Source organism: Leucopleurus acutus (assembly GCF_964270905.1).
Source record: "Leucopleurus acutus genome assembly, chromosome: 9".
Classification (NCBI taxonomy): Eukaryota; Metazoa; Chordata; class Mammalia; order Artiodactyla; family Delphinidae; genus Leucopleurus; species Leucopleurus acutus.
Genome location: NC_139144.1, coordinates 94,921,935 through 94,940,908, shown reverse-complemented (window position 1 = coordinate 94,940,908; position 18,974 = coordinate 94,921,935). Strand labels below are relative to the sequence as shown.

The 18,974-nt window shown below is 47.4% G+C and overlaps 1 protein-coding gene across 2 annotated transcripts in view; it reads left to right on the top strand.

The window, feature by feature from the left end:
• Window positions 1-11,777: 11,777 nt before the first annotated feature.
• HIPK2 (homeodomain interacting protein kinase 2) overlaps window positions 11,778-18,974 on the top strand; it is a 188,055-nt gene continuing 180,858 nt past the window's right edge. For both annotated transcript variants that reach the window (XM_082846982.1, XM_082846981.1), the window contains exon 1: window positions 11,778-12,039. In XM_082846982.1, coding sequence (XP_082703108.1) covers window positions 12,021-12,039 — 19 coding nt within the window. In that variant the 5' untranslated portion in view covers window positions 11,778-12,020. The remainder of the gene's footprint in view (window positions 12,040-18,974) is intronic.

The following is an 18,974-nucleotide window of genomic DNA, read 5'->3' as shown; positions in this document are numbered from 1 at the left end:
TAATTACATCTGCAATGGCCCAATTTCCAAATAAGCTCACATTCTGAGGTATTGATGGTTAGGACTTCCATATGTCTTTTTTTTTTGGTGGGGGACACAATTTAACCCATAACACTCCCCCTTCCTCCCCATACGACTAGTCATTAAGGCCTATAGATTCCAGCTCTGGAATGTCTCTTTTTTTTTTTTTTTTTTTTTTTTTTTTGCGGTACGCGGGCCTCTCACTGTTGTGGCCTCTCCCATTGCGGAGCACAGGCTCCAGATGCGCAGGTTCAGCGGGCCCAGCCGCTCCGCGGCATGTGGGATCTTCCCAGACCGGGGCACGAACCTGCATCCCCTGCATCGGCAAGCGGACTCTCAACAACTGCGCCACCAGGGAAGCCCTGGAATGTCTCTTAAAACCAGTCATTTCTCCTAACTGTTGCATCACCATGGCCCAGGTCTGCCTCATTCTCTGCCTCCTAATCTTATGGCCTCTGATCTATTGCCACTTTGCACACAATAAGTGCTTTAAAAACTCTGATCTTGTCACTCCCTAACTTCCCATGATCTCTGGACACATCCCAATGCCTTGATGAGGTTTATAAAGCATTGTGTGACTTGGCTCCGCTGCCCCTCTGATCTCCCTCCATTCCACCTTCCTCATCACTCTTCCTCTTGCCAGCTGCCTACTCATCCCTATGTTCTAGGCAGACTGAATTCCCCCAGCTAGGGGCCATGATCTCTCATTCTCCAGACCCCATGCTGTCAGGAACACTCCCCTGTCCTCTTCATCCTTCAGTGTTTGGCTTACAAATCACTTCCCTGGAATGTCTGGGCAAAATTACCACTAAGGGGGCATCCACAGCCCTCTCTTTTTCATTATCTACCAAAGAGAACCCTGAAATTGCCAGCCATGGAATTTCTGCCCTGTCTTCTTCCTTCAACCCCAAAAGGAAGGCAAAAGTTTGTCAATCTGTACAACAAAATCCTGGGGTGACTGAGAGAAGAAAATAAAATCTGGGGCTAAAATAAAAGGAGATTTAACTATTCTTGTCCTGCACTATGAGTTTGAACCCACCTTTGTGCTGTTCCAGAAATGAAAAAAAAAAAAAATTGAAATTACTTGGAGCCAATGGACTGTCCTTGACTCTGGCTCTAAGACTGAATTTCATGGGCCTCAGGATCTCATGAGTTACCCTCCTACAGCTCTTGCCCTTTGTCCATCAGAGCATTAATCACATCATACTGTTGTGTGTTTACTTGCCTTATTTGTTTGGCTGCGCCATGCCGCTTGTGGGATCTTAGCTCCCCAACCAGGATTGAACCTGGGCCACTGCACTGAAAGCGCTGAGTCTTAACCACTGGACCACCAGGGAATTCCTAGAGTTTACTTTTTTCTTTTTTTTTTTTTTTGCGGTACGCAGGCCTCTCACTGTTGTGGCCTCTCCCGTTGTGGAGCCCAAGCTCCGGACGCGCAGGCTCAGCGGCCATGGCTCACGGGCCCAGCTGCTCTGCGGCATGTGGGATCTTCCCAGACCGGGGCACGAACCCGCGTCCCCTGCATCGGCAGGTGGACTCTCAACCACTGCGCCACCAGGGAAGCCCTGGAGTTTACATTTTAATTAGGAGAATCAGACAGTAAAAAATGAACTTAAAAATAAGTAAATAATATATGTTAGAAAGTAATAAAAATACTCTGCAGAAAGATAGCAGAATAGGATAAGGGCAGGGATTCTTATCTTGGAGTTCCATACCCACAAGGGGTTCATGGATACAATTCAGAGGATCTGTGAACTTAGATGGGGAAAAAAAGTAACTTCTTTATTTTCATGAACCTTAAATCTTCAAATCTGACTGTAGGCAGCCAACCACAGGAGTAATTGCAGTACCTGTGATTTTGTCACCAATGGAAGCCACAGGTATTTTTATATCATATTGGCAGTTGTTATGGGTAACTTGAACTATTTTTCATATTCATCACTACTTTGTAACTGTTGCGCCTTCAGTTAGGTCTTGTTATTTAATGTATCAATAAAGAAACATATATTTAATAACTGTATCTCAATGTAATTAGATTCTTTTGTAACCTTATGTATTTTTTTAATACATCTAAAAGCATTTCTCTAAGAAGGGGTACCTAGGCTCCACCAGACTTCCAGGGAGTTCACGGAACAAAATAGTTTAAGGGGCTTCCCTGGTGGCGCAGTGGTTGAGAGTCCGCCTGCCGATGCAGAGGACACGGGTTTGTGCCCCGGTCCGGGAAGATCCCACATGCCGCGGAGCGGCTGAGCCCGTGAGCCACGGCCGCTGGGCCTGCGCATCTGGAGCCTGTGCTCCGCAATGTGAGAGGCCGCAACAGTGAGAGGCCCGCGTACTGCAAAAAAAACAAAAAAAGTTTAAGAACACTGGGTAAGGGAAATGGGGTTCAGTGAAGGACAGCGGGGGTTGGGGGACAAGGTGGGCAGGGTTGGTCTCATACCTAATGCCCTGTTGAGCCCGTTTCTAGCACATGCTCTCCAGGCATGGCCTGGCTTTGCCCAAGGTTCAGACTCAGGTGCCCAGTGATGTATTCTTGTTATTCACCAGCCTATTTTCCTGAAGAAAGAACTCTGACCCCTCCCTGCTGCTCACCACCTTCCCCTCTCAGTGGTTATTTAACACAGGATTTAACGTTCAGGAGTTAGAATCAGCAAAACAGTGTTGAAAGAACACAAGGAAATTTAAGAATATTAAAAAGAAATCTTACTTTTCGTTTTTGTTCTGCCTTCTATTGAAACATCCAACTCAACCAGACAAGCTAGCTCAAATCAGCCAGGCAGTATATGTCTCCTCAAGAAAAGATAAGCAAATCAGCAGTTTCTGAATGTTGATTAAGTGTATCACCCACAGCAAACAGAACGTGAGCTGAAGATACTGCCATATTTCCAAAGAAATTCTTTAAAAAATTCAAATTTATCTCACACGTACAGTGAAAGTCCTCAGAATTCTATGACAAAAGAACCTTTTTTTTTTTTTTTTTAAACAACAAAAAAACTAGAGCTTCCCTGGTGGCGCAGTGGTTGAGAGTCTGCCTGCCGATGCAGGGGACACGGGTTCGTGCCCCGGTCCGGGAAGATCCCATATGCCACAGAGCGGCTGCGCCCGTGAGCCATGGCCGCTGAGCCTGCGCGTCCGGAGCCTGTGCTCTGCAACGGGAGAGGCCACGACAGTGAGAGGCCCACGTACCGCAAAAAAAAAAAAAAAAGACCTCACTCCTCTCACTTAACAAGATGCTTGGAAATTAGTGGTTCCAAGTCAGTTCATCTCCAAGATGTCAGGACTCTGGGGTAGCACCTAATCCTAGAGAAAATCACACAGCCTCTTGAAGGATTAGGTCTTCCCCTTCTGAGTTCCCTCCTTTAAACTCTTAGCTTCTCATACCAGTGGCTGCCCCAGACCAGTGGCTGTTGAACTTCCCTGTTATAACTGTATTCTCTCGGGGGTGAATTTAAAATGCAGATTTCCAGGCACTACCCTCAGAGATTCCTGAGTCAGTAGGTTTGGGATTCCCCCCCGAGGAATCTGCATCTTTAGAAAGCCCCTGTGTGGTTTTGATGCGGGTGACCCAAGGACCACACTTTGAGAAACACCACCATGTATATATAACCTCTCCCTGTGTGATCTCCCTGCTCCCATGGGATTAGCCACCCATGATATACTGATGACTCAAATATTTTTTTAGCCCCCAGCCCCCTACACCCACTTGGTAACTGAGCATTCCTATCTGAATATCTCATAGGAACCTTAAACTCAACAGTTCAAAATTGAACTCATTTTCTCCCCACACCTGGCACATATAGAATATGTACCCAAATTCGTTGACTTGGCATCCCTCCCTGACCACTGCTCTTTGTGGTTAGCAGTATTCAGACTTCTTACGGATCCTGGACACACATGCCTTTCTACATACTGTCCCCAAGCCAGAATTCATGCTGCTGGGCACAGACGCCCATCTACCCCCGTCCTATAAACACACTCCTTGCCATTTGTCTCTCTGTGCCAGCTTTTGACCATGTGCATCTTTTAATTGTTGTACTCACCATACTGTATTGTACACTTTACCTGGTAGTTTTGAACTGGAGCTCCTTGAAAAGGGGTTCTGTGGCTTATTCCCTTTTTACTCCCAGCTCCTGCTATAGACTCTAACACATAGTAAGCAATCACTGAACATTTGATGAATGGAATTTCTTGGTGAAAAGAAAGAAAGGGAAAGAAAGAAAGAAAAGGGAAAGAAAGAAAGAAAGGGAGGGAGGGAGGGAGGAAGGGAGGAAAGAAAGAAAGAAAGAAAGAAAGAAAGAAAGAAAGAAAGAAAGAAAGAAAGAAAGAAAAGAAAGGAAGGAAGGAAGGAAAGACGGAAGACAGGAAGAGAAAGGGAGAGAGAGAGAGAAAGAGAGAGAGAAACGAAGAAAGAAAGAAAGAAAGAAAGAAAGAAAGAAAGAAAGAAAGGAAGAAAGAAAAGAAAGAAAGGAAGGAAGGAAAGAAGGAAGACAGGAAGAGAAAGGGAGAGAGAGAGAGAAAGAGAGAGAGAAACGAAGGAAGAAAGAAAGAACGGAAGGAAGAAAGGGAGAGAGAAGGAATGACCAGGAGAATTGAAGGGAAATTTTATAAGTGCATTGTTATGAAAAGGGAGGGGATTGATTCAAGAACAATGAAGGGATTAACAGCATCTAACTAATGTGTTTCTAGAGATCAACCAGGGGAGGAGCTGGAAAAGGGCACTGGATTTGGCATCGAAGAGCTCACGGCAACATCAGAGCAAAGAGCCAGCCCTGACAGCCCTCTGCCATTCCAGTCAATCTCCCTCTGGGGGTTGCCACATAGGGGCAGGCTCTTTCATGCCGGGGGAGGAGACTTTACGATACAAACTGTGCACAGCACAGAAATGCTCAATCCCACTGATTAATCACTGAGCTAGGTTTAACTTGGCTTAACCGGACCCTCGGGCTTTTCAAAGAGCTCTTCCTGTGTCTGCCCTCCTTTCTGCATCCACTCTTGAGCTAGAGGCTTCTCTCTGTGCCATGTCTGCCTAGTTTATCCAAGTTCAGCCTGGACCGCATGTCAGGCAAACCAAGCTATTACCCATCTTCCCTCATCACAGAAATTTCCCTGCAGGGCTGGATTGCTTCTTTTTCTCCTGCAGATCCACCCTAATCTGCCATTCCTGAAACCTCCAACAAAATCACCCCATCTTCTCTGTGTCTACATCACAGCTTGTTTTACATTCACAGGCTGATTGTGGTTTGGGGTTTTTTGTGAGTTGGTTTTTTTCTATAACTCTTTTCTGCTGAATGCCATTCCTGCCTCTCTTTACCTTTCCCGTATCCCCGTTCAGGTGTCTGATCATTTTTCTTCTAGGAGCAGAAGCAGAAAATGAATGGTTTCCCTATTCCCCTGATTTTGCTGGTGTAATTCCTCCAAGGCTGCCATTTCCACAAACAGATTCCCTTCACCCTGCCAAGCCTCACTCTACCCTTTGCCCTTAAAGCCATAGCTCCTGTTTTTCCTGATTTGAATGCAGTGTCCAGCCTTTCACATCCCCTGTGGTATAATGCCCTGCCCCTGAAGCTTTTGTTTAAGGAGCCCTGTAGTTATTAAACACCAGTTCCACGCAAAATGTATCATTTCAGACGATCGAAGGTTTAAAGCAGAAATAGGAAGTAATTTCTTAAGAATAAGTAAAACAAATATAGGCCTGCATTGTGACTTGCTAAGAAACAGAATCATAATAAAGGGGAAAGGAGAGAGAGAAGAAATAATGTGTGGAAGAGGTAGAAAGATACAGAGGAAAAGAAGATGAGACAGATACATTGTCAAAGAGAGAGGAGGGCTTCCCTGGTGGCGCAGTGGTTGAGAGTCCGCCTGCCGATGCAGGGGACACAGGTTCGTGCCCCGGTCCGGGAGGATCCCACATGCCGCGGAGCGGCTGGGCCCATGAGCCATGGCCACTGAGCCTGCGCGTCGAGCCTGTGCTCCGCAACGGGAGAGGCCACAACAGTGAGAGGCCCGAGTACTGCAAAAAAAAAAAAAAAAAAAGAGAGAGAGAGAGAGGAGAACACACAAAGAGCAAAACGCCAAAAAAGAGGTGAGACCTGGAAAGATGAATCCTGAAAAGTGAACTGCCTCCCGCTGGCCACATCCTCAAAGACAAAGCCACAGCCTCCGACCCAGAAATAAGGTCCAGGAAGGCAAATGAGGGCAACACACACCAAGTCTGAATGAGGTGCAACCTGCAGGGGCTGCAGACGGTGAGCACCCTGAGAGTGAGAACAAGACATGCACACCTGAATGTGTACATCACAGAGAAAAATCTCTCCATCTTGTGGCCTTGAGGATAAGAATATCCTTTGAGGATAACAGTATGGTGTTGAGGATAACAAAATGGTGTGCATTTTCACAACTGCAGGCATAAATGAAGAAAATACCCTTTGTCACTTGTCCTGTGAGCAAAATGAACTTGAAACGAGGTCCAAGCTCCCCCATGTTTACTCTACTGATCCCTGAGAAAGATATTACTCATGTCATTTGGTAGAAAGCAGATTTAGAAGAGGTAACTGCTGTAGGTGGTTACTAAATCCTTTCCAGTTCTCTTGCCTTTATTATGTTTCTCATAGCATACCGAAGTTAAATGGTCTATCGGCAACCTAGAGTTGTATGTAGTGTAAAATACTGGATTTGTTAAGTGAGCTAATATTTGTAAACATCTTAGAACACTGTCTAGGTGCTAATGTGTTTATTAAACAAATAAAATACAATGCATACTATCTCTAAGCCAAATGGGCTAGCTCCTGGGCCCATCTCATGTCTCACCCCGGGACTTTGGTCGTGCTCTGGGTTGGAGTGCTCTCTAGTGCCCTCTTCTGGCGCCTCCCTGACCCTCCTCCCTTCCTCCCATCTCCCCCTGTCAAACACTAAGCATTCTTTGGAGGCTGAATTTAAGAACCTTACATGTGCCCCATAATTAGTCTCACTAAAGGCACTAATGTAACTCTTGTTGCTCAGTCCTTTGGATGCACCCCACCCGCGTCTTGTGTGACCCCTGATTAGCACGCAGCCCTGTTGACCTCACCTCCCTTTGCAATCAATGGTCTCTGCCCTAGGATGTCAAGGGACCATCCGTCCAGGTTTTCCTCCTCCTTCCCTGCTCTCTCCTGTTCTTTTCCCTCTTCCCATCTTTCAAATACTGGTGCCCCCCGGGACTCCGTCTCAGATTCTCTCCCTTCCTGCTCTCCCGCTCTCCCTCAGTGGAGTTTCGCTGTTGGGTTTATATCCCCCTCTCACCTGACTGCTGTCACTGGAGGGAAGGGAGACAGGCAAGCAGATTCAATCTGTCAAATCATGAAAACGTATCTAAATTCATTTAAATAACATTTCCCATCTATACGATGCCAAGTGTGCTAGCTCAGCTGAACGTTTCCTACTGAAGTTGTGCATCACACGGGTCGGCTTTGGGCACGGTGATCTGAAGAGCAGGTGGGCGGGGCTTCTCTGTTGGGTTCCATCTTCCTCTTCTTTCATGGGACTCCATTTCCACACCCAAGACGGTTCTTGCGGTACGCGGGCCTCTCACTGTTGCGGCCTCTCCCGTCGCGGAGCACAGGCTCCGGACGCGCAGGCTCAGCGGCCATGGCTCACGGGTCCAGCCGCTCCGCGGCATGTGGGATCCTCCCGGACTGGGGCACGAACCCACGTCCCCTGCATCGGCAGGCGGACTCCCAACCTCTGCGCCACCAGGGAAGCCCTCAAGATGTTTTCAGTTGACACAAATGATCTTTCTTCATTTTAATTTGCCTTCTAGTGGGATATATTAGTTTGCTTGGGCTGCCGTACCACAAACCGTGTGGCTTTACAACCAAAATTAATTTTGTCACAGTTCTGGAGTCTCTGAGATCCAAGCGTAGACAGGGTTGGTTTCTTCTAAGTCCTCTTTGCTTGGCTTGCAGGGGGCCTCCTTCTCCCTGTGTCTTCATGTGGTCTTTCCTCTGGTGTCTCTGTCTTAATTCTCTTTTTATAAGGACCCCAGCTATATTGGATTAACACCCACCTGAATGACCTCCTTTTAACTTAATTACCTCTTTAAAGAGCCCCATCTCCAAATACAGTCACATTCTGAGGTACCAGCAGTTAGGGTTTCAACATATGAATTTTGGGAGGACAGAGGAGGTATTCCAGAGAGTGAGACTGCCTAGACTCACTCATGGCTACATAGCAGCGGGGACGAAGTTAGAGACAGCTACTACACATGAATCAGTGCAAGACCTGAGCCGAGGGACATCCAAACGAGTATGCCATGGACCTTGCCCCAAGATGCTGCCAACCCAGTTGTGGGGACAGGGTGCCAATACAGAAAAGGAGAGTCAGCCATCTAGACTGGAGTATGCCGAGTCCAACAGAGTGTGTGTGACGGGCAGGAGAAAGAGAAGATAAAAAATCAGTTAGATTGGGACTGTACGAAATAAGTTACACCGAGTTCTTGGTGTTGTGCTTGACACAAGGGAGCATGCTATAAGTGATAGCTATTATTCATCGAACAAGTATTTTTGCAGGACCTACCATGTGTGAGGGAGCGTGCTCATTGCTGGAGATACAACATCAACCAAGATGGTCTCTGCCCCCACGGAGCTTAACGTTTTAGAGATGCATTATCCAATATGGTAGCCACTGGCCATATGTTGGCTATTAAAATCAATTAAAATGAAAAATTCAGTTCCTCAGTCATACCAGCCACATTTAATGCACTCCAGAGCCACAAATGGTTACATTCCCAGCACTGCATAAAATTCTATTAGATAGTGCTGGAAAGGGGATGAGAGATTATACCTGTATGGTAAGGGTCATGATAGAGACTTATAGGTACAAGGGAAGAATATTATTATTACTATTCTCATTATAATCAAGATGCAGAAACTGAAGATCAGAGAGGTTAAATAATTTGATCAAGTTCACACAGCTACTAAGTGGAAGAGCTGGGATCAGAATCAGGTCTGTCTTAATCTCATGCTGCCTCAGGCCATTTTGTGGAGGAAATGAGTCAGGCACAGGTGGAATCTGGTTAAAGAGAGAAGATGGAGAAGGCATCCTCGGTGGGAAAGCAGCAGCTTGGACAAAGGCACAGAGGCACAGCTGGGCAAGGTTGGGAGAGGACCACGAGTAAACCAGTCTGGCTGGAGAGGCAGGGACTTGCTGAACTCATGTGCTTAGAAAGGTAAGTCGGAGCCTGCCTGCCTTGATTCAGAGCCAAGGAGCTAGGAAACTCAGCCCTATGTGCACAGGTTGACTCCTTGAAGGTTGTTAGCAGGAGCCTGGCATAGTCAAAACTGTACGTTTTGAAGGTAGAAGTGCTCAGGGTGAACTGGGCTGAGGACCAGTAAAGGATGGCAGGGGGATAGAAAAAAGGGAATGAATGAATGGTACGAAGCAAAGAACACCAGAGTGGGAGCCAAGAGCTTAACCCTAAGATTGACTGATTGATTGATTTTTGTTTTCTCCCTTTTAAAAAAATAATTTTATTGGAGTATAGTTGCTTTACAATGTTGTGTTAGTTTCTACTGTACGGCAAAGTGAATCAGCTATACGTATACATATATCTCCTCGTTTTTCATTTCCTTCCCATTTAGGTCACCGCAGAGCATTGAGTAGAGTTCCTACTGTGCTATACAGTAGGTTCTCATTCGTTTTCTATTTTATACATAGTATCAATAGTGTATATATGTCAATCCCAATCTCCCAATTCATCCCACCCCACCCCTTCCCCCTTGGTATCCATATGTTTTTTCTCTACGTCTGTGTCTCTATTTCTGCTTTGTAAATAAGATTGTCTATACCATTTTTTTCAGATTCCACATATATGCATTAATATATGATATTTGTTTTTCCTCTTTCTTACTTCACTCTGTATGACAGTCTCTAAGTCCATCCACATCTCTACAAATGACCCAATTTCGTTCCTTTTTATGGCTGAGTAATATTCCATTGTATATACGTACCGCATCTTCTTTATCCATTCCTCTGTCAGTGGACATTTAGGTTGCTTCTGTGTCTTGGCTATCGTAAATAGCGCTGCAATGAACGCTGGGGTGCATATATCTTTTTGGACTATGGCTTTCTCCAGATATATGCCCAGGAGTGGGATTGCTGGATCATATGGTAGTTCTATTTTTAGTTTTTTAAGGAATCTCCATACTGAACTCTAAGATTTAATACTGTGTTAACGCTGGGCAATATACTTCATTTCCCTGGGCCTCATCTTTTCAATTCTAAAAGGGCATGGCTGGCCCACATGATCTCTGAGACCCCCTTTAGCAATGGTAATCTAGGATTCTGCAAATGTGAGTGACATTAGGCTAAGAGAAGCCGTGTAAAGTGTAGCACTGAATATAGGGGCAAGGAAGACAGCAGAGTCAAAGGTCATCCTGAGACAAAGGGGGAATGATGTGCTACTAACAAAACTAGGTAAGTGTGTGAAAGGGCTTGTCTTTGGGGTTTTTTTGGGGGGTGGTGGTGACAGGGTATGGAGGTTGGAAAGGATAAGAGGTAGTGGGAAAATAATGGGTTTGTTCATTATTTTATATTCCCCAAATACAGATTTCAAACTTTTGACCTATGACCCACAGCAGGAAATACAACTTGTATCCTGGTCCAGCACAGTTGTTCAGTATATATAACTGAAACAGAAGGTTTATGAAATAAACAGGTACTCTTACTAAGGGCAATGGGTCTAATCTTTTCTATTCTAGTACACTTCATTTTTTTAAAAAGCTGCTTGCCATCCACTGAATATCTTTTATGATCAATCTATGTGTCACTAAGAGGAGGCCCCAGTCTTCTTAAGTTGGGGGCGATGGCAGGGCATCCCATCACAGAATCCAAGAAGCTGCAGCAGTGAACTGGCGAGGCTTCGGGCTGGGGAGAGTCTGGAGCGTGTTTAGTTGAAGCCCTGTTCGGAGAGAGCGTTGAGGCAGGTGGAGGGAACCACCCGTCCAGGTTATGGGGGTTGCGGGGGTGCCCTCAGGACACCGTAGGCGTGAGGACCGGGCGGAAACCTGATTCCCGCAGGAATCCAGCGACCACCGGGGGCTGCATTTCTTAAGCGTGCTCGGAATGGCTTCTGCATCTCTGACCTCATTTGGATTTCAAAAGCTCCTCCGCTTACTCATCCTCCCCGCGAGGACGGCGTGCGCCCACTCCTCCATTCATTCATCGCACACCGATCTCAGGGAGCGCCAACCAGGTGCGAGAAGGGCGAGCCGCTGCCGGCCGGGGCTCCCCTTCTGGTCTGTTCCCCCTCCCGCCCAGCTCGCGCGCACACACAAAGTTCTGGCTGCTACCCCTGCGGACCGGCTCCCCTTTGCCAATCAGAGCTGAAGCGTGTGCACACCGGACCGCGCCGAGCCTCCCTGGCCTCGCCGAGCCTCCCTGGCCTCGCCCGCTCCTGCCCTAGGCTCGGCCTTCCCTGCCTCGCATCCGTGCCATCGGCGCTCGATTGCGCGCGGAATCCGCTCTCCGGGCTCGCTCGCTCGCTCGCTCGCGCTCGGCCGCCGCTCCCGCCCCCGTCCCCCGCCCCTCCCCCGGCTCCTCCCGCCCCTCCTCCGCCTCCCGTGCAACTTTTGCCGAAGCCCCCACACACAGCCATGCTGAGCTGAGCCCCGGCCGGGGACTGGCCGCGCGCTGCCCGCCCCGGCTCCCGCCCCACCGCGGACCCGCTCGGGGGCCGCGGCCGCTCGGCCCTCGGCCTCGGCCGCTGCGCCCGTCCGCCCGGCTGCCCCGGAGCCCCGCGCAGGGCCCGGGCCGCGGCGGCGGCGGCGGCGGCGGCGGCGGCGGCGCCCGGCCCCCTCCCCCGGCGCCGGCCAAGTGAGGCGGTGATGCGGGCGCTGGCGGCCCCGGCTGCGCGGAGAGCGGAGACACAGGCTCAAGATGGCAGATTCCGACTGAGGCTGGGGGGGCCGAGCTCGCGCGCCGCGTTCCCTTCTCCGTTGCCATGAATCGCGGACACCCCGGCCCCGATGGCCCCCGTGTACGAAGGTAAGCGGCGCCGGCCCGCCGACCCCGCTCGCCCCGCGCCGCCTAGCCGCCGCGGCCCCCGCAGCTTTGTTCTGCCCGCCGCCCCTCGCCGGGCAGCCCCCGGGCCCGCAGCCCCCGGGCGCCCGGCCTCTGCGCCCCACCCCCGGGGCTCGAACCGGCTGCCCGCCCCCTCCACGCCGCCCCCACCCTCGCCCAGCGAACGGCCGGGATCCGGAATCGAACAGATCTCATTTCCAGGGTGGAGAAAGAGGCGGTGGGGGGGGGGGGCGGGTGTTGGTGGGTGCGAGGGTGGGCTCCTGGCCGAAGAAAAGAAATTAGGAGGGGGCGCCGGGGAAAAGACAGACCCATGACGGTGCTCTTTATTTATTTGGAATAAATAAAGGTGATACGGTGTAGCTTTTCTCCTCCCCCCTCCCCCAAAGAAAATTACCTTTAAGAGGATGTGCTTTCCACTCTCTGTCCTCGCAGCTCCCTTCCCATTTCCCTTCACTCCCACCCCACGCTCCTTTATTCTTCGCGAGCCTCTGATTTTGGGGGGCTGTCGGGTCGGAATGTACGGGGCTAGGTGATGAGAGGGGGTCGGGAGGAAAAGTCCATTTCAGACCCAGGCAGAACAATGCAGTAGGCTAAAATCTCCCCGCATTAGCGTGTGTAAGGGGAAAATGTAGTTTAGGTTTTCAAGTCGGGGAGGCAGCCAAGACGTCTGTTCGTCTCGATCGGTCTGGGTAAACCTGCGTCGTGCACCTTCACCTGGCGTCGGGTCCTTTTTCTGATCTGTCTTTAGGAGGAAAGAAAGGAACGGAAGGGCACGAGCGCTACGTTTTCCCCTGCACTCCCTCTCTCTTTCGTTTCTCTTCAGTCAGTTCTGTCAGCTTCCAGGCAGAAATCAAACTGAAATCAACTAAGTTTTTACACTTCGGTGTGTTTTTTGTGTGCTTGTAGTAGGAGGAATTTTGAACCAAAGGGTGCCTGATTTTTTTCAGTCATTTTCATCGTGAAAAGGTTTTCTCGTGCAATCACTGAAGTAGCAGCCTTTACATACTTTTAGCGTCAGTCCATCCGGCTTTCTTTCGGTTTTGTTCAGATATTCTGTGGATGAAATAGCAAATGAGAGGGGCAGGGGTTTGTGGGGGAACAGAGAGGAGGGGCGAGGAGATTTTAATCCTCTGTAAATCCGGAGAGCTGTCCTGGCGAGTGAGACAGGGAACGCATTAATAGTTTTATCTCTGTTATAAAGGCAGATTAAAAAAAAAACTTATCTGAAAAGAAAATCTGTTATTAGTTCCAGGGCTCCAAATGAATTAGGTTTCTGGGTGGAATAAAGTTACCAGTCAGGTCCTGGATAACGAGGCTGTAAATAACCTATGGACTGTAAATATTTTTTTTTCAGACTCTCTTAGAAACAAAGGGGCCTGTTTAGAAGGCAACAGAGAGATGTTATTCCAGGGGCTTTCCTCTTTGATTCTGAAGAACACAAGGTCCATTTAACCATTCAGCAAAACAAAACGAAATTTCTGATCACTCCACCACGCAGAAAAGAGCCAGCCGGTGGCTCTGTGAACCCGCTAGGAGGACCCAGTCGGGCGTTCATTGTTTGTCTGTGTCTCTGGGAGGGGGCTACAGTCAATGCTTCCACTGTCTGTGGAGTGTTAAAATGAAACAATTTTCTCTTTATTAAGTACCTCTTTTGAGACTCCCTCTGCTGGACACTCTGGGTGAGCACTGGAGAAGGAACTTGGCATTGAATTGAGAACTATAGTAAAGGGCTGCTTTCCCTTTTCACAAGGGGCTGGGTATGTGGGTTGGGATGTATTTAGTCAACTTTGTGGAAAGCCATCCTGGGAACTGTGCTGTTCTCCTCCCTTGCATTCTAAATCCATATGGAATGTAGGCCATACCCCTGAGGCCAAGACCTGGCACTCCTGTTTTTCCAACAGTGCTCTTCTAGTGCATGACACCAGATAAAGACCTCTGGGTGTGTAAGATGTTGTGGTGTAAGAATCATCACCGATCTCAAAGGTCTCAGGACCTCACTTCTTAAATTTGCAAGCCTGCTGTCTGTGTCCCAGGTGACCTGCCTGGTCCCCCCGTCCACCCTGGGTTTCCCTCAGTCTTGTCCGTGTGCTCTCGTAATTATTCCTGTGCTTTGTGCCCTTTGATTCTGAGACAGTTTCTGCATACCTTTGTCATTCTTCTAGTCTTCTCACCCCTCCTCAAGCAGTCCCAGCTTCACTCTGCACAAGCTTAGGTCTGGGTCTTTTTCGAAAGAGACTGTTGGTCATGCTCTAAAACAGACAGGTGACCTCTATAATCAGGCATTGTATTGCGGAACCCACATTTCCGTCCTGCTATGAGTGCCTCTAAGACTCCAGTGACCTCCTTTTTCCCTCCTTGGTGACGTCTGCTTGATTTAGCGAACCTGATTTTTACCGTATCCCCATCAGAGCACATGGACTCCTTGTGTGTATCCTGAAGGAGCAGGGCTTTTCCTGTGGAATTCTCCAAGAAGGGTGATTTCTAATAGTTTTTAAGCTACTGAAAGATTGAACATGGGGTTCTCAGGAGAAGGATAATGACAGGTGAGGCATTTCAGCTGGAATTCAGGGGTGTACTCATTTGTTTAAATGGGGTGCAGTTGCCCCAAGCTGGGATTTGGTGTGAAGACCTGAGTGCATTAGTGGAGCATTCTGAGCTGCCAGGTTTTTAGAGAGAAATGCTCTGTTGGAAACAGGGTATGTTTGATAATACAAATTAATGGGTAGGAAAGTATAATCCGTCTTCTGTGACTTGCTTTTAAGGATAGGTTTATAAATAGCACATTAGTTTTCAGTGGCTTGGTACTGATCAAGTTAAACTTCTTTAAAAAGGTTTATTTTCTTTAGAAGGTTAAACATTCGCCTTGCAATTATGTTTACTCCATCAACTTGCTTAGCAAGGCTTTTTCCAATATGTAGTGCAAAGGCCAACCACAAAGGTCTATAGTGCCATAGGTTCTGAATTAGAGGACCCTAAATCCCACGTTAATTGTGTTCCACTGTCCCTGGGCAGTGCCATGTCCACTAGTGTTGGCTTATCAGTCAGAGTTCCCAAAACTGTAGCGCTGAAGTCTATCATCAGATGGGCCTGAAGACACCTACCAAGAAGTGGATTCTGAATCATCTTCCATTAAAAGAATTTGATGACACCTGTTCAAAAATACCTTTTCCAGTGTTTATGTTTTATATTTTTAAAATGAGGAAGTATAAATATTGTTTTCATTCCTACCACATTTCAGGAGTGAATCAAGGCTCATTAATTTTATCCCTGATCCTGGACAGTGTGGTACGATCCTTGAATCAGAGAAACCTGGGGGTTTGAATCTAGCTATATGGCTTTGGGGCGTGTTACCTAACTTCTCTGAGCTTTGTTTTTTAAAGCCTTGTTCGATTGTGCCAGGGCTCCATTAGAAGCGAGTACAGGTAAAGCGCTTGGCTGTAGTAGGCATTTTCTCAGTGCGTGTTAAATCCCTCTAGCTTTTGAGCTGCTTACAGGCATGATGACTCCAGGGAAAGAATAACCCACAAATAGTTTAGAAAACCAATAGTAGCAACATTCCAATTATTGATCTCCTGCTATTCCTTTTCCAGTTTGGGCACCAGCAACAATAAACCCCCTATGGCCACAGAAGAAAGAGCCTTTTTTGACCCCCTCTGTGACTTTTCTAGATGCTTTGTTCCCGCTGAGCTTCTGCTGGTTTCAGGTAGAGGATTTCTCTTCTCTAGTGGCACATTCTATGCCACTTTAAAAATGAGGCAACAAGCCGTTAGAACAGAGTTTCAGGGGCGGCAGCTGTGCCTCTGGGAAAGTATCCCAAAGTATGAAAGATAATCTTTGCCCTTAATCAGGATCCATTCGTAACCCAGGCAGCAGCCCAGGAGAGGGAGCGCCCAGAGGTGGCTTCCCTACCAAGGGCTCCTCAGAGGGGAGGCACCCGCCCCACCATGAGCCAGGCTCTGCATCAGTGCACCAAACATAATTTTCCTACAGAAGAAAATTTGGTGCTTTATGCAAGTTGCAGATGCTCATATTCTTCGTATTTTATTTTTATTTATTTATTATTATTTTATTTTATTTATTTATTGGCTGCGTTGGGTCTTCGTTGCTGCGCGCGGGCTTTCTCTAGTTGCGGTGAGTGGGAGCTACCCTTCGTTGCTGCGCGCGGGCTTCTCATTGCGGAGGCTTCTCTTGTTGCGGAGCGCGGGCTCTAGGTGCGCCGGCTTCAGTAGCTGTGGTACGCAGGCTCTAGAACTCAGGCTCAGTAGTTGTGGCGCACAGGTTCAGTAGTTGTGGCCCGCGGGTTCAGTAGTTGTGGCTCGTAGGCTCTAGAGCGCAGGCTCAGTAGTTGTGGCGCACAGGCTTAGTTGCTCTGCGGCATGTGGGATCTTCCCGGACCAGGGCTCGAACCCGTGTCCCCTGCATTGGCAGGCAGATTCTTAACCACTGCGCCACCAGGGAAGTCCCTGTGTTTTATTTTTTATGTTTCTTTATTTCTCTCTTCCTTCCTCCCGTAGAGACCAATCTTAAAGGAACCGCCTTTGAGGTGTATATGGAACAAAGTAGTGACGATCAGGAGGGTATGATACATGAACATTTTTTATTGTTCTCTGAACATGTCATTTGCCAATGCTTTCTGGTGGTCTTACGATGACAATTCAAGCTCTTCGGGTTGCTATCAAAGGCGAGGTTCAGAATAATGCCAGCAGATGTCATATAACCTCTGATGGAGTGTGAACTTGAAAGGCCCAAACTCATAATAGTTCCATTTTGTATGGCAATACCCTATTGGGGGTGGGGGAGGGATTGGAGGTAGAGAAAGAAAATGGAAAACCTGGAATATAGAAAGGTCTTTTTTTTCCTCTAAAAGAAACCAAGGTGCCTGAAGTTAATGGCAGTAATTGCGACTTAGACCCCACTTAATTTGTGGCATACGCTCTACCCACATTGACTCGCTTGTCCTCCTAACAGCCACAAAATAGGCACCGTCACACCCACTTTACAGGCAGGGCACGTCTTTAAAACATCCATTTCACAAACGTTTATGCAGGGTCCCTGTCCTCGAGTTCAGGGTGCATGGGAAGTGAAAGTCAAAACTAAACATGAGCTCACCGGACCGTGGTCTGACTCAAGATGGAATGCCTTTAATGTGTGTGTGTGCGTGCACGCACCCTCGCGTCGGTTCTTAATTCTTATGTGCTCATGTTTCTTGAGTTATAAAGGGAAGACCCCACTTCTCTGTTTTCTCTTGAAATATTTTCTTTATTTGGAATCAAAAAAGTATTTCTGAATGTAGAAAATAGCTATTACAAATTTCCTTAGAAATATCCCTGGAAATTACCATCTCTCCTTTGCAGAAGAGTCCATCTTCCTCTTTCATTACTTACATTTTATATCTTTGTAAACACATTACACTTCTGATTTGCACATGCTGCTCAGAGACTTTCTGGTTTTGGCATTTGGCATTACCGGCTCCGTTGCCAGTGGACCCATTCATCTTACGTGGCTGTTGGAGAATTAATTCCTGCCTTTGCTGCCTGGCTGAGATCTTTAATTCCAGGTAGTTTTGTGGTACTTACTGGGGGGGATATAGATCGGGTGGTCACTCAGCAGATCCCTCAGGGAAGGAAGTTGTAGAAAAAGAAAACCTAGCTCCACCTGTTGGGAGCGTGGAGCCCAGAGCAGGAAAGGACCTTGGGAGAATTTAGTCTGAGAAACAGAATGCAGCTGACATAAGTCATTAAAAACAAAAGGTTGAACTACTCTCAAAAGAAGAGGAGAGAGTGCACAGAAGAATCTTGACGATTTGGTGTAATATTCGGTGTAATTCATCCAGGTTTAGAAAGGACAGTTAGTCAAATTCTGTAGAGGTTCTGAGTCAGCGAAAGCCATACCTGTTTTTCCAGGTTCTCTACGAGTAAGTGAGGTGTTCATGAGAGTGGCTACAAGTCAGACTTGCAGCCCGTATTCCTCCATCTTTGGTCTAGAGCCAATGGAAAAGGCAAAAGATACTATGGGCAAAGCCATTCAACTTGTGATTTTCTGATGGGTAACTTTGCCATTAAAAAGTAAGCTAGTGAAATAGTTGCCAATAAAAAAAAAAGCAGCAAACTTTTTTTTAAACATCTTTATTGGGGTATAATTGCTTTACAATGAATGGTGTGTTAGTTTCTGCTTTATAACAAAGTCAATCAGTTACACATATACATGTGTCCCCATATCTCTTCCCTCTTTCGTCTCCCTCCCTCCCATCCTCCCTATCCTACCCTCTAGGTGGTCACAAAGCACCGAGCTCATCTCCCTGTGCTATGCTTCTGCTTCCCACTAGCTGTCTATTTTACATTTGGTAGTGTATACATGTCCATGCCACTGTCTCACTTTGTCCCAGCTTACCCTTCCCCCTCCCCATATCCTCAAGTCCATTCTCTAGTTGGTCTGTGTCTTTATTCCCATCTTGCCCCCAGGTTCTTCATGACCATTTTTTTTTTAGATTCCATATATACGTGTTAGCATACGGTATTTGTTTTTCTCTTTCTGACTTCACTCTGTATGACAGACTCTAGGTCCATCCAACTCACTACAAATAGTTCAACTTCGTTTCTTTTTATGGCTGAGTAATATTCCATTGTACATATGTGTCACATCTTCTTTATCCATTCATCTTTCAATGGACACTTAGGTTGCTTCCACGTCCTGGCTATTGTAAATAGAGCTGCAATGAACATTTTGGTACACGACTCTTTTTGAATTATGGTTTTCTCAGGGTATATGCCCAGTAGTGGGATTGCTGGGTTGTATGGTAGTTCTATTTTTAGTTTTTTAAGGAACCTCCATACTGTTCTCCATAGTGGCCATATCAATTTACATTCCCACCAACAGTGCAAGAGTGTTCCCTTTTCTCC